This window comes from Anopheles moucheti, chromosome 2 (genome assembly GCF_943734755.1).
Source record: "Anopheles moucheti chromosome 2, idAnoMoucSN_F20_07, whole genome shotgun sequence".
NCBI classification, from domain to species: Eukaryota; Metazoa; Arthropoda; class Insecta; order Diptera; family Culicidae; genus Anopheles; species Anopheles moucheti.
The window spans coordinates 76,651,334-76,666,282 of NC_069140.1; the positions used below are offsets into that span (position 1 = coordinate 76,651,334).

At 45.0% G+C, this 14,949-nt stretch overlaps 1 protein-coding gene and 1 pseudogene across 2 annotated transcripts; both read left to right on the forward strand.

Annotated features, from left to right (window-relative positions):
- The first annotated feature begins 45 nt into the window (after positions 1–45).
- LOC128299129 (phenoloxidase-activating factor 2-like) lies at positions 46–3,481 on the forward strand (annotated as a pseudogene).
- A 7,895-nt stretch (positions 3,482–11,376) lies between these two features.
- On the forward strand, positions 11,377–14,946 carry LOC128301059 (uncharacterized PE-PGRS family protein PE_PGRS54-like). Of its 2 annotated transcripts, XM_053037407.1 has the most exons (5): positions 11,377–11,519; positions 11,708–11,801; positions 11,934–13,257; positions 13,368–13,702; positions 13,774–14,946. In XM_053037407.1, exons 2-5 carry the CDS (start codon positions 11,733–11,735, stop codon positions 14,329–14,331), a joined length of 2,286 nt encoding a protein of 761 aa, XP_052893367.1. In that variant the 5' UTR covers positions 11,377–11,519; positions 11,708–11,732; the 3' UTR covers positions 14,332–14,946. The 2 variants fall into 2 exon arrangements, with proteins under 2 accessions (XP_052893367.1, XP_052893447.1); XM_053037487.1 differs by lacking the exon at positions 11,708–11,801 and having other exon boundaries at positions 11,438–11,519; positions 13,774–14,944.
- Positions 14,947–14,949: the final 3 nt, after the last annotated feature.

The following is a 14,949-nucleotide window of genomic DNA, read 5'->3' on the forward strand; positions in this document are numbered from 1 at the left end:
GTTAGTGGTTAGTATCAGTATTTTGTCATGAAACAAAGATACAGGATGAAAGATACAGGAGAAAATGAATGCAAGCACTATTTGCTGAAATGCTGTCCTTATCCAAAAGACGAAGATGATGAAGATAACGTGATGGACAATGAACCTTTTGCCGTTGAAGCTGCCCAGCTGGCAACAATACCATCAATAGCTACTGTATCTTTAACTTCGAAAACAGTGCCTTCAATCATTGGTAAATTCTAGTAGCGTAATCAGTGTTTAAAAGCCAACTCGGCTCTGAAGTATTGTGCTTGGTAGTGATACTAACCCGGAAACCCGCACGGTGGTGCAGCACAGTAGCGGATCAATCCCCTTGGAGGCCCAGGGCGGAATTTTTAAAGAGGGGCCTATAATTTTGCTACAGCATTATCGGTGTAAGGGAGGTGTACTTCAAACATGATTTAACAACACCAGCAAAGTCTCTGAAAGAAAGCTCTCTTGCGTACACCTCAGAGTTCTGTTGCGTAGCCCTGTAAACGGGCCTAGTAAACTAGTCTCCGCGGTACCGCGGAAAACGCGGCCCATGTGGAGACGGCCTAAGGAAGATGGATGAAACGGAAAGCATCCTTCATCTCGCTCAAACTTCCCATCGACTGTTACGAAATTTCATACAAAACCAGCTATTTGCAGATTGCCGATACCAGAAAAGCATCCACGGAAGAGGTAGCACCTTGTACAGCAATTTTGCTCGAAAACCGCCGAAAGGTATGCAATGTTAAAACACTAACTTTCCCTTTGGTCGTGAAAAATTTCTTTGAAAACTACCAATTTCCGAATGTATAGTACCAGGAGAACATCCACGAAAGAGGTAGCACCTAGTATAGCAATTTTGGTCGAAAACCGCCGAAAAGTATGCAATGTTTAAACACTAACTTTCCCGTTGGTGAAGAAAAATTTCTTCGAAAACTACCAGTTTCCAAATGTATAGTACCAGGAGAGCATCCACGGAAGAGTTAGCTCCTGGTATTTTGCCCGCCTAAAGGTATGCAATGTTTAAACACTAACTTTGCAACCAACTTGTAATGCAATGCGCCGTAAGGTATGCAATGTTTATACACTAACTTTGCAACCAACTTGCAATGCAAGTTTGGTGCATGCAAGAAACTTGCAAGATGGCGCCCAACTTCGTACTTGCATGCAACAAACTTGCATGCAATCTTGCATGCAAGTTTTCGCATGCAATTTCTTGCATGCAAACTTGCATGCAAGTTCTTGCATACAAACTTGCATGCAAGTTCTTGCATACAAACTTGCATACAAACTTGCATACAAACTTGCATGCAAGTTTGCATGCAAGAAATTGCATGCGAAAACTTGCATGCAAGTTTGCATGCAAGTTTGTTGCATGCAAGTACGAAGTTGGGCGCCATCTTGCAAGTTTCTTGCATGCACCAAACTTGCATTGCAAGTTGGTTGCAAAGTTAGTGTATAAACATTGCATACCTTACGGCGCATTGCATTGCAAGTTGGTTGCAAAGTTAGTGTTTAAACATTGCATACCTTTAGGCGGGCAAAAATACCAGGAGCTACCTCTTCAGTGGATGCTCTCCTGGTACTATACATTCGAAAACTGGTAGTTTTCGAAGAAAATTTTCACGACCAACGGGAATGTTAGTGTTTAAATATTGCATACCTTTCGGCGGTTTTCGACCAAAATTGCTATACTAGGTGCTACCTCTTCCGTGGATGCTCTCCTGGTACTATACATTTGGAAATTGGTAGTTTTCGAAGAAATTTTTCTCCACCAACAAGAAAATTAATGCCCCGGTCCTGGTCATTAATTTCGTTTATACTTTAAAGTCACAAAGTCGATTTTCTTCTTTGCATTTAATTAATTACATAGAAACAAATGTTATGTATAACCTAGGAAGATATATTTTATCAATTTTTTACCTTTTCAATTAAATTTTGTTGCTATAAATTAACTCTGCTGTTAAATTCCCAAAAATCGCACAATCGACAGAAATTGTTTGGGCCCCCCAACACGACGAGGCCCTAGGCGACCGCCTACTCCGCCTACCGTTTGATCCGCCGCTGGTGCAGCATCGATATTCCCCCGAAAAGATCGATACAAAATCACATCTGGGCCGTACCTCAATACGCAGGACTGACTGTATCCAAAAAAGGATAACAAAGTCCATTAACGCTAGTAATGGCTAACCAAGAATTATTGAAGTTGTAGTGCCACAAAAAAAGAAGTTAGTGAAGTGAAAAGAAGGTGTAGAGATAGTAATAAACAGTGTGCATTATTTTGTGAAAGTAGACAAGATTTCAAGGATGATTAGGCCTAGGTGAGTTGGCGTTGTAATTACCATTTCTTCGTACGGCTAAGACTAGGAAGTCTTTTTAGGCCAGCCACGTTGACAGACCCAAAATTGTCTCATATTGGACACAAATTGAACTGGAGTGATGGTGTGCGTGCTGTGGATATCTTGCCTCGGATAAATAATGTACTACATCTCTCTATCCTATTGCCACAGAAAACATCGAAAGTAGATCTCAAAAACCATTGGACGAAACATCCAGTGCGTTACAACAATGTGGTCGGCGCAATGAAGGTGGCGTTGACTTTCGAATCACCGGTAATAGCGACGGAGTGTCGGATTACGGAGAGTTCCCTTGGATGGCGGCTATTTTCAAAGAACAGCAGGCGCTTGATCAAACAATCATCGTGTATGTTTGCGGAGGCTCACTGATCCATCCATCGGTCGTCCTGACCGCGGCCCACTACGTTCGGAAAGAACTACCAAGGGATATGAAAGTACGTCTAGGTGAATGGGATACACAGACCACCAATGAAAATTACCCATCCCAGGCAAGTGTGATAGCAGGGACAAATCAAATCAATTAAATTAACAACCATGTTTTTGTCTCTCCTATGATTATAGGATCGTATAGTCGTAGAGATCGTATCCCACGCTGACTTCAACAGTGGATCTCTTGCCATGTAGCGTTGCTATTTTTGAAAAATCCTGTGGAACTAATGAAAACGGCCAGCACGATCTGTCTTCCGCCAGCAGACCATAACTTTGACCTGTCCCGCTGCTTTGCCTCCGGCTGGGGTAAGGATGTGTTTGGGAAAAATGGTCTGTACAGTGTCATTCTCAAAAAGATCGAACTACCGATCGTGCCACGCGGTCAATGTCAGAGAGCGTTGCGCACGACACGTCTAGGACAACGGTTTAAACTGCACAAGAGCCTTATCTGCGCCGGTGGCGAGAAGGGTCGGGACACGTGCAAGGGTGACGGTGGCTCACCATTGGTTTGTCCGATCACGGGTTCTTTAAACCGTTACTATCAGGCCGGTATGGTGGCGTGGGGCATTGGATGTGGCGAGGATGGAATTCCCGGTGTGTACGTGAATGTGCCAATGTTCCGCGGATGGATCGACGATCATCTGCGGCAGAGAAATATTTCCAGCAACTACTATCAGCACGCATAGCGTGATAAAGTACTTTATATGGTCAGTTTCGTAGAAATCAATAGTTATGTGACTCGTATTTTTCTTATTTTAATTTAAGTGTATTCTGACGATATTTTAATCCAACAACGAATTAATTTTAATAGAAAAACAATCCTGATCCGACAGAATTTTGCCAAAGCAAGAGGTTTCGATGTTTGTGTATGAATGAAGTGCTGAAGACTGTACCGAAACCAGTAAGATACGCTTTTGCGGCATCAATTGCTCACAGTAAAATAAAGGTATTTGATTGAAAATAGTAACAACTTCTCATAATATTTCGTATTCTTCTAGTAACGAGTGGATAAGTCGATGTATATTGTGTCGTCTATCAACTATTAATTTTGTCTATCAACGCACAACGCAACGCGGTGAACTATTAATATTTCTAATGTTTGGTATAATGTCTCTCAACGTAAATAAAAGTCCCTGATACGCTTGTTCTAAATGGTGAACAGCACCGTAGCAAACAAAGGGCATTCTTCAAACCCACTTCTGGACATAGATTGCAGCCCCCACGGCCAAGGAGTTTGGATTTCTATCACCATTATTTACCAATAGCAATCTTCGTCGTCGATCCTGTGGGAGAAACATACGCTACTGCCACTGGCTCTCCGCTTTTGGGGGATCCGACAAATGGGTGCTGAACCGACATTTCATGAAGCACTATTCTCGTTAGCTGTTGCGTGTGAGATCCAACAGAGATATACCCTTATACGCATACGTATACTAAGCCAAGGATATTGGTTGGGTCTTTAATTATTCTGTCCCCATTTACACTCTTCTAGCGAGGTGAGTATTCCATTATTGTTGCAGCGCCTGCAGTTGGGTGTAAATAACGATCCTTTGAAAGCGCTTCAAGGAGACTTGTGGCGAAGACGTGTAAACTCCTCTTCATACGTCTTACGCACACACACATCGTACGCACGGACCGCGCGTGTTACAACAGCACTAACAGTTGTAAGCACTAACTACCACTAACGATTAATCGTAACGTAATAAAATAAGTCAGTATGCAAGTGACCATTGAGCGAACAACAGCTATCCTTCGACTCTGATATTCCAATACCGAAAATAGACAAAATAGTACCCCATAACTGGTGACCCCGACTGAACAAGCTCCCGACTGAACAAGCTCCCGACTGAACAAGCTCCCGACTGAACAAGCTCCCGACTGAACAAGCTCCCGACTGAACAATACGTAATACGCAAACAAAAATCGTGAAATTGTGATTTTACAGTGATCGCGTACCAAAAGCTTCTTGCTCAGCGAGAGAAAGTCCTATCACCGACCACGTGCGAAACAAAATGCCTACCGAAACCGCTGAAGAACAAAATGGTGCTACCGCCGTGAAATGCGAGGCAAGTGACGCTACAGTGATTGCCAAAATAAGCTACCCCGTTTTAGATCCAGACGATATTGAAACATGGTTTATGTGCCTCGAAGCCTCTTTTAACGTGAACAGTTTCAAACTGGACAAAGTTAAATTCAACACAGTAATCGTCGCACTTGGCTCACGAGCGAAATACGTACATTCAGTTATTACACAGTGCCAAAATAGTAGCAACAGCAACAAGTACGAAACTCTTAAGGCCGCCGTTATCGCTCATTTCCAACCATCGGAAACACAGCGCCTGTCCAGTTTGCTGTCCGGAATGTCCTTGGGAGATCAGAAACCAAGCATTCTACTGTCCGAGATGCGCCGCTTAGGAGGAGCAGGTTGTACCGACAACGTACTGACGAACCTTTGGCTACGAGCCCTGCCCAACACAACACGTGCTATCATTGCTGCTATGCCGACCGCTACGCTGGATGACCAGGCAAAAGTCGCTGACAAAATCCTAGAAGCCCCACGTGAACAGATTGCATCAGTTCAACATCGCGAAGAAGCATCATCTATTAATTCGCTGGAACAACGTATCGAAGCCCTCACACAACGCTTGGAAGAAGCATTATCAGGTAACCCTCGCAGAAGACGTTTTAGTAATACACGCTCTCGTTCTTGCAGCCGACGGGATGGAACACCAGCCAGAAACAAGCGTGGCTGGATCTGCTGGTTTCACTTCCGACATGGTGCTCAGGCTCGCAAGTGTGAGAAACAAAAGGCGGACAACCCAAACGTACCGTGTATTTTTTTCGACGGGAAGATCGAGACGTACTCTCGACCATGACCGATATAAACGCAGTCCCTCCGTCAGTGTACAACCATCCTGTTACCAGAAACCCTGCATCCGACACGGATAATAACAGCAGCAGCAATAATCATCTACAACGCATACACATTCACGACTCGAGAACGTCGAATCGATTTCTAATCGACACCGGAGCAGACGTTTCTGTGGTACCACCAACCGTAAAGGAGCGTAACTCACCAAAACATGCACATCAACTTTTCGCCGCGAACGGTACTCCAATACGCACGTACGGTACCAAGCGTATCACTGTCGATCTCGGCCTACGACGATCTTTTGTGTGGTGTTTTATCATCGCCGATGTGAGTTCGCCCATCATAGGTGCCGATTTTCTGAAGCATTATGATCTCCTCGTCGACCTCCGCAGAAGCAAGCTCATCGACAACACGACACGTTTAGAAATCGACAACATTAACGCAGTGAACGAACCTGCAATTACAACTTTTGACGTAAACTCACCGTTTTCTGCAATCCTTAACGAATACAAGGACATCACTGTTTTAAACATGAAGCACAAGCCAACCAAGACGAACACCGTCCACCAAATCATTACCAACGGGCCACCCGTATTTTGTCGACCTCGCCGATTGCCTATCGATAAGCTCAAAGAAGCGAAAGCTGAGTTCCAATTTTTGATGGAACAGGGAATTTGCAAACCCTCTAAAAGTAACTGGGCCAGCCCGTTACATCTAGTAAAGAAGTCAAATGGGAAGTGGCGACCTTGCGGAGACTATCGGAACCTAAATGCCATCACCGTTCCTGACCGATACCCTGTACCGCACATCCAAGATTTCTCAAACATTCTACACGGAAAAACAATATTCTCGTGCATAGACTTGCAAAGAGCTTACCATCAGATTCCTGTATCACCAGAAGATGTCCCAAAGACGGCTATAACCACGCCATTCGGACTCTTCGAATTCAATTACATGACATTCGGTTTGAGAAATGCAGGACAAACCCTTCAAAGGCATTTGCACGCCATCCTAGGCGACCTTGATTACGTATTTCCATATGTAGACGACCTATGCATAGCTTCTGAAAACATTGAGCTACATAAACAGCACCTCCGTGAAGTTTTCAAACGATTGAAGGAAAACAGTCTCGTCATCAACGCTGCAAAATGCCAAATTGGTCAAAAATCGGTTGATTTTCTAGGACACCAAGTCACAGCAGACGGAATACAACCGAAACCAAACAAGGTGCAAGCCATTCTAGATATGCCTAGACCAATAAATGCCAAGCAGATGAAGAGATTTTTGGGTGCCATCAATTTCTATCGTCGTTTCATCCCGCGCGCAGCAGAAAATCAGCGCATCCTTCAAGCTATGATCTCGGGCAACATAAAAAATGATATTACAGTCCTAGAGTGGAACGACACTACCAACGAAGCATTTCAAAGCTGCAAACAAGGTTTAGCTAATGCTACTATGCTTGCGCATCCTTCACCTGAAGGAACACTCTCCCTCGATGTGGATGCTTCAAACACATGTATTGGTGCCGTTCTTCACCAGATCACCATAAAAGGACCACAGCCACTCGCATTTTTTTTCCCGCAAGCTGAACGAAAGCCAACAAAAACTGAGTACATACGATAGAGAACTCATCGCAATGTATGAAGCAGTTAAGCACTTCAAAGATACTTTACAAGCACGAGAATTCTGTATATACACAGACCACAAGCCTCTTACCACAGCTTTCCAACAGCGTCCAGAAAAAGCAACTCCAACACAGCAACGCAGACTTAGCTACATTAGCGAATTCACCACCGATATTCGACATGTAGCGGGCGAGGCGAATAAAGTGGCCGACATGCTTAGTCGTATCAACACCATCACCGATATCGAAACGATCGACTACAACCGCATGGCTGAGTTGCAGAAATCTGATTCCGATCTTAAAGATTTTTTAAAAAATCCACCTACGAACACCTCGGTCCTTCTTAAACGCCTGAAATCACCGTTGGCAAATACGCCCATCTACTGCGACGTCTCCACAGAAGCCATCCGTCCTTTCGTGCCAAACGAGTTCAGAAAACAAATCATCGGAAAATTGCATAGCGCTTCACACCCGGGCATCCGCGCAACTACTCGTCTAGTTTCCGACCGTTTCATCTGGCCTTCTCTTCGTCGCGATTGCAAATCAGTAGTTACTAATTGCATTCCATGCCAAAAGTCAAAAATACAACGCCACAACAGAACGCCGATATCGCAAATCAGAACACCTGATAGTCGATTTGCACACATACACATAGATATCATAGGACCATTACCACCAGCGGATGGTAACGCATATTGCCTTACGATCATCGATAAGTTTACCAGATGGCCTGAGGTTTATCCCTTACCGAACATGACTGCACACACCGTGGCACGCGCATTCATCAACGGCTGGATAGCGCGCTTTGGTGTACCAACGAACATTACCACCGATTGTGGCAGACAGTTCGAGTCAGAGCTGTTTCGCGCTCTTACAAGCGTGCTTGGCATAACACACTTACGCACAACTCCGTACCATCCACAAGCCAATGGACAAATCGAGCGCGTACATCGTCAGCTTAAAGCAGCAATAATGTGCCACCAGAACTCCAAGTGGACAGAAGTTTTGCCTTTCGTCCTCTTAGGTATGCGGTCTTCTTTGAAAGAAGACGTCCAGGCCACAGCTGCTGAACTCATTTACGGCGTACCACTCCGACTACCTGGTGAATTCTTCGTGCAGACCGAAGATGGAAAAGCTACACCAGAATTCGCAACCCAGCTGAAACGAATGATGTCAACAGTGATACCGAAACCAACCAGCAACCACAACACTCGTGAATCTCCATTCACGCAAAAGGAACTGCATTCATGTACGCACGTTTTCGTTAGAGTTGGAGCCATCAAGCCACCTCTCACGCAACCGTATGATGGGCCATACCGAGTAGTCCGTCGGAAGAAAAAAGTTTTCATCGTAGAAGTTAAAGGCAAGAACATCCCAATTTCGGTCGATCGTCTTAAAGCAGCATTTACCCAAGAAGACACTACCACAAATCACACACCCGAATCAACCGTTACCGATCCTCCATATAAAACGCGATCAGGACGTAGAGTTATAATTCCTAATCGGTATTAAAATCTAAGGGGGAAGTACTGTGGCGAAGACGTGTAAACTCCTCTTCATACGTCTTACGCACACACACATCGTACGCACGGACCGCGCGTGTTACAACAGCACTAACAGTTGTAAGCACTAACTACCACTAACGATTAATCGTAACGTAATAAAATAAGTCAGTATGCAAGTGACCATTGAGCGAACAACAGCTATCCTTCGACTCTGATATTCCAATACCGAAAATAGACAAAATAGTACCCCATAGACTTAATGTTTGTATAGTGACTTAGTTGATTTTTATTAATACAACATAACGTCCTTATGATAGGGAGATTCCAGGGTTCTTGGAAAATCTAATAATACGGGATTTCCTATCGCAGCAAAGGTCATTACTTATCAGTCGATTCCGACAGCGGGTAAATAAAAATAAGCTTTGAATGCCATCACTTAGAGGATGACAGTGTACGGGTCGGCAATGGGGCTACCATTAAGTTGATGTATAATGCAACTTTCAGCTGTTTCAAGTAGCCAACAATCCAATTACCAATTTAATACTAATCGTCTTTAATATTGCGCATGGATTCCCATTGCATACAAGTATTCAGTTGATAGAAGATGAAATGTCCGCGTATTACCCAGTTACTACAAAAATACTTTTATAATTAAAGTCAACGTAGTTTCTCACTGTCGGAGATAAACGTAATGAGCACTTGCATTCTGATCCAAGAAAATGAATCTATTCGGTTGCTTACGCACCACCATTAACGTGATTGGTTGCAGATAATGGAGCGGTTACATGATTTCACACAACTTTTATGAAACAACAGTTCGAATATTATGAAATCATTGAGGCTAGCTGCTTAGCTAATTTTACTAAAATGTTCAGTGTTACAATATCCTATTATAATTATTCTATCTTCATTTTTTCATCGGGGCGGCGCCCGGTTTTGTATTTGGAAGCGACGCCGGTCTTCACACGACTGGACAGATATGAAATCCCAACCGGACCAATCCCCCGTACCGCAGGATTTATTATTCAGCTCCTGAGGTTTGTTGTGCCGGAAGTATTCTTTCTTTTTGTTCTGTACTTTTGCCATATGGAGCAAACCGTTCAATCAACGATCTGCTATAGAGATACAAAAAAATAATATTTATATTTTAATGGAAAATCCCTGCACACATTATTGCCACAGAGCATCTCAAGAAACAGAATGGTAGAGCAGGAAACAGTTGATAAGAACGTGCCGGTGGGAAAGTACGTGCCGTCATCATTGTTCCCGTCATGTTGTGCTTGATCATGTGATCGTACTTATGTTGCTAAGTTGATGACAATTTCCCCCAAATCATTTTCCCGTTTGGCTTTTTATTTAAATATTGACCAGCGAAAATCAATGTGTGACCGCCAGTTAGAAATATTCTCCATGTCCAAGTGTCCCAGTACCGCTGTTTAGCTTCGTTCGCATTGTGTTCGCAGTATTATCAACGTATAAACGGACATCAAATGTTAAATAATGCTCGGTGGGATCATCGGCGAAGGTCAGCGGTATGAAAACAAACGAAGAAATTTGTTTGGAGAAACCGACAAATCTAGCGATTAGCATTTGTTGCACGCGATTACCGTTCATCGCATCCCAATTCTACCAGTCGAAATTGGAACGGTTGGCGTAGAGTGTATTGAAAAGATTTGTTGCAAATAAATGTGACTTTCTTTATGTAAAAAGTATTCTGTTTTGATTACTTTAAAATTTTCTTTCGTCTCTTCTTTACCTGTCTAATAATATATGTTTTTAACGAATAGAATATTCTCTCTCTCTCGTTGCATAACGGAACTCTACTAGGTCATATGCCTACCATTTCTGACTTACTGGACATATTTTAACCACGTAGCCCGATATAGTCACGCTCCTTGCCACGGGGGATTGGTCCGGATGGGATTTTGATCCATTTCGTTCGTGCGAGGACCGGCGCCGATATGCCATCGGGGAGTCCCTTTTTCCCAACGACAGACAATTATACAGTTGAAAGAAAGATTATATCAATATAACTTATTTCCATGGATTACATTTAAAGTGTGTGTTTTTTTTTCTATTTCCATTAGAACGAATTCAAAATTATGTACGGAAAATTCATATGTTGGAGCTTTTTGAACGAACATTCAAGAAACGCTCTAACGCTGATCAATAAACACTCTTCGCTCTAATCATCAAATTACTTTGCTTTGTGTACTTATTGTACCGTATTTCATTGCTGTGCACCAATGGTACATCTCCTGCATCCCGCAAGCATGTTTAGTTGGCAGGCCGCGAGCTACACACCAAATGATTCGAAATCCGAACGATGCGCTCGAAGCCACACTGAACGCCGCAAAACCCCTCCACGCTGCGCACATGTATGCGAAAGGCTAATTATCTACTCGGGTCCGAAACAAACTGGTCCCGCGAATGGGTGGGGATACCCGCGATAGCCCCATATACGCGCTTCGTACGTTGAATTTTCTCTGCCCACCAGTCGATTTCGCGTCGGTTTCGAGGAAGTGGCCCAACCTACGGTATAATCAGTTCGTGCCGAACCGCACTAGGAAGCGGTTTGGACTGTTAATCCACGGTACAATCCAGTCGCGCTATAGTACGGCGAAGTGAGCGCTTGTGTGCGTGTTGCTGCGATCAGTTACTTCCCATCGAAAGGGTGCCATCAAATTGATTGATCATTATAACAATTTTTTTTCTCGATTTAGGTAAGTAAAGCGTTGTTTCTGGACGGTTTGTGCTTATGTGTGTGGGATATGCGAATCGTTGTTTAAAGCGCTACTTCTCATTAGCACATGCAACGCGTTTCGCGACGAATAAATGTAGCGATCGTTCCGGTTTTCGGTGAATGTGCGTTTAATTAGTGCGATTTTGATTTCCCCTCTGTCTGTGACAGCCCTGCCTGAGACCGTTGGTGCACGATGCTGTGGCGACTTGGGCTGCTGTTAGGTCTTTGCCTAGTTCTGACGCGATGCGAAGACGAGGTTATCGTAAGTAGCACAGCTTTCGCTAGTGACACCTACCTAAAACTTGGATTCAACATATTTTTGCAAAACATTTTCAGCCCAGCCGTGTTTGTAACTGTTTGCTTATATTTGTCTTGCTCGGTTTCTCTTCTACAGAAATGTACCGGTGGGGAGTGCGTTAAGCTTCACCTTTGTCCTAATGGCGAATATAACATGGATGGTTCAAATATCATTGACATTCGCTTCAATCCCGACAACGAGTGCGAAGACTATCTGCTAAAGTGTTGCCCCTATGAAGATGAAGATGAAATCGTGGTTCCTCCGGGAACGGTACCGGGGACGGCTCCAGGAACGAATACAGGTCCAGTGACGGTGCCTGATGCGGGTCCAGGTGCAGGATCTGTTCCTCCCGATCATGGAACTGGCCCTGTACAACCGATTCCGGGTGGTGATGGACAGCTGGGAACTGGTAATAAGCCAACGGGAGGCGGAGGTGTGGGTGGTGGTAAACCTCATCAGGGTCATCAGGGTGGTCAGGGCTATGGGAAAGGGCAAGGACAAGGAGCTGGAGGTTGCCAGGGTAATAAATCCTGCTCGCGGCCTGGTTCATCTCCTTCAAGCGATGAACAAGCGGTGTTAGTTGGTGTGAATCAAATTGCTGGCAGTGGTGGTGGTACTGCTGCTAATCAGGTAAAGGACCCCACACAAATAACGCAGGTGCAGGGTGGTGGTCCACCTGTTGGAGGAACCGGCACAAAGCCAGGATCTCCGGGATCTACCGGTGTGAACCAACCGGCTGCAGGTGGTTCGCAACCTGGCAGCGGAGTAGTTAAACCATCTACGGCACAAGGCACTGGTACGCCAGGAACCGGAGCAGGTACTGGACAACAACCAGGAGGAGCAGGTACTGGACAGCAACCAGGTGGAACAGGTGGATCTCCTGCCCAAAAACCAACTGTTTCGAATCAGGTAAAGGACCCCACACAAATAGGGCAGGTGCAGGGTGGTGGTCCACCTGTTGGGGGAAGCGGCACAAAGCCAGGAACTCCGGGATCTACTGGTGTTAACCAACCGGCTGCAGGTGGTTCACAACCTGGCAGCGGGTCAGCTAAACCATCCACGGCACAAGGCACTGGTACGCCAGGAACCGGAGCAGGTACTGGACAGCAACCAGGTGGAGCAGGTGGATCTCCTGCCCAAAAGCCAACTCAAGGAGCTGGAGGATCTAGTGGTCCTACTTCTGGAGGATCCGGTGGAGTACCTGGAGTAGGTGGAGGTGCTCCGACGACCAGCCAACAAGCGGGTAGTGCATCGCCTTCCCAATCTGGAGTAACCGGTCTCAATGCTCCCGGCTCGGGAGTAACCCAGGGAAAACAACCTGGAGGCGCTGGACCTGACCAACATCATTCGGGCTCGGGAGGTGTTAAGAATCCTGGTGCTGGTGGTGGCTATAACAGTGGCGTGATCAATACTAAACCAGGTAGCTTAGCTTACTAATCTCAACTAACAGTTAATGTTATTGAAGCTTTTTTTTTGCTATGGGTTTCTTCAATGCTACAATCATGGTTTTTTGTCATCTTATCCGTACAGATAAAGTAGGCACCGCTACGCAGAATCCTTTAGATAAAACAGTCGACAGACCACATACGTGTGGTCTGCGCAATGCGGACGGTGTCGGATTCCGCATTACCGGTGACAACGATGGCGAGTCAGAGTACGGAGAGTTCCCGTGGATGGTGGCGATTCTTAAGGAGGAGAAAGCCCTGGAACAGGTCATCAACGTCTACCAGTGCGGTGGATCTCTGATTCATCCGTCGGTCGTCCTGACGGCTGCACACTGCGTTCAGAACAGAAAAATGGAAGAGGTGAAAGTACGACTTGGCGAGTGGGATACGCAAACCAAGAACGAGATGTTTGACTACCAGGTAACGAAAAACGTGTGTCGAAAATTTGACCATCGGCTAACGAAAAGGTGTTCTTTTCGCACTGCTCGTAGGATCGTAACGTTGTGGAGATCGTGTCCCATGCCGAATTCTACAAAGGAGGCCTTTTCAACGATGTAGCGCTGTTGTTCCTGGACAAACCGGCCGACCTAATGGAGACGGTCAACACGATCTGTCTTCCGCCAGCAAACCATAACTTTGACCTGTCGCAGTGCTTTGCCTCCGGCTGGGGTAAGGACGTGTTTGGAAAGCAGGGCACTTATCAGGTGATTCTGAAGAAGATCCAACTACCGATCATGCCCTACGAGCAGTGCCAGACGGCGTTGCGCACCACGCGTCTTGGAAAGCGGTTTAAGCTGCACAAGAGCTTCATCTGCGCCGGTGGCGTGAAGGGTCGGGACACGTGCAAGGGCGACGGTGGCTCACCGTTGGTTTGTCCGATCCCGGGTACGGACAAGCACTACTATCAGGCCGGTATGGTAGCGTGGGGCATTGGATGTGGCGAGGATGGAATTCCCGGCGTCTACGTGAATGTGCCAATGTTCCGCGGATGGATCGACGATCATCTGCGGCAGAGGAATATTACTGACAGCTTCTACCTCTATTCGTGAACTGATGCGTAACGCACGCTTCACACTGTTGGCCTGTATCCTGCAATACTGTGTACACGCTCATGACTCGAAGCGTGTGAACGGATATAATGCAAGAGACGATAAATTAACTAGAACAACACATTGCATGAGTTATTGGTAATAAAATTAAAGGAATAAAGTGGATACGACTTCCGAGAACTATCTTTACAATGTTTATTGGTCGAAGGATCAAGAACGACTGACATAAGATGGCTTCGTATGCCACCAAAAACAGAGTTGCCAAACTGACAACGACAACGTGAAAATAAACAGGATTCCACAATAAGGTTACAGATATTGTATCCCAACAATTGGGATAGTACAGGCAGCCCCCGATACGCTTTAATCCGGGAAAGATCCGCGTAACTGCGTATATTGAAGCCTGAAGGATATTGAATTACACATTTGACTTCTTTTCACTGCCGTATTGAGCTTTATTTGTTTATTCTGCTAACCAGGCGAGAGAAAACTTTAAAATTTCATGGTTAAATTTCAAGGTTTTCAAATTAAACAAGGTATTTTCGACCATTGTAATCGACAGATTTTATAATATACTTTAACTTAGCTATCAAATTTCCAAAATCCGCGCATCTCCGA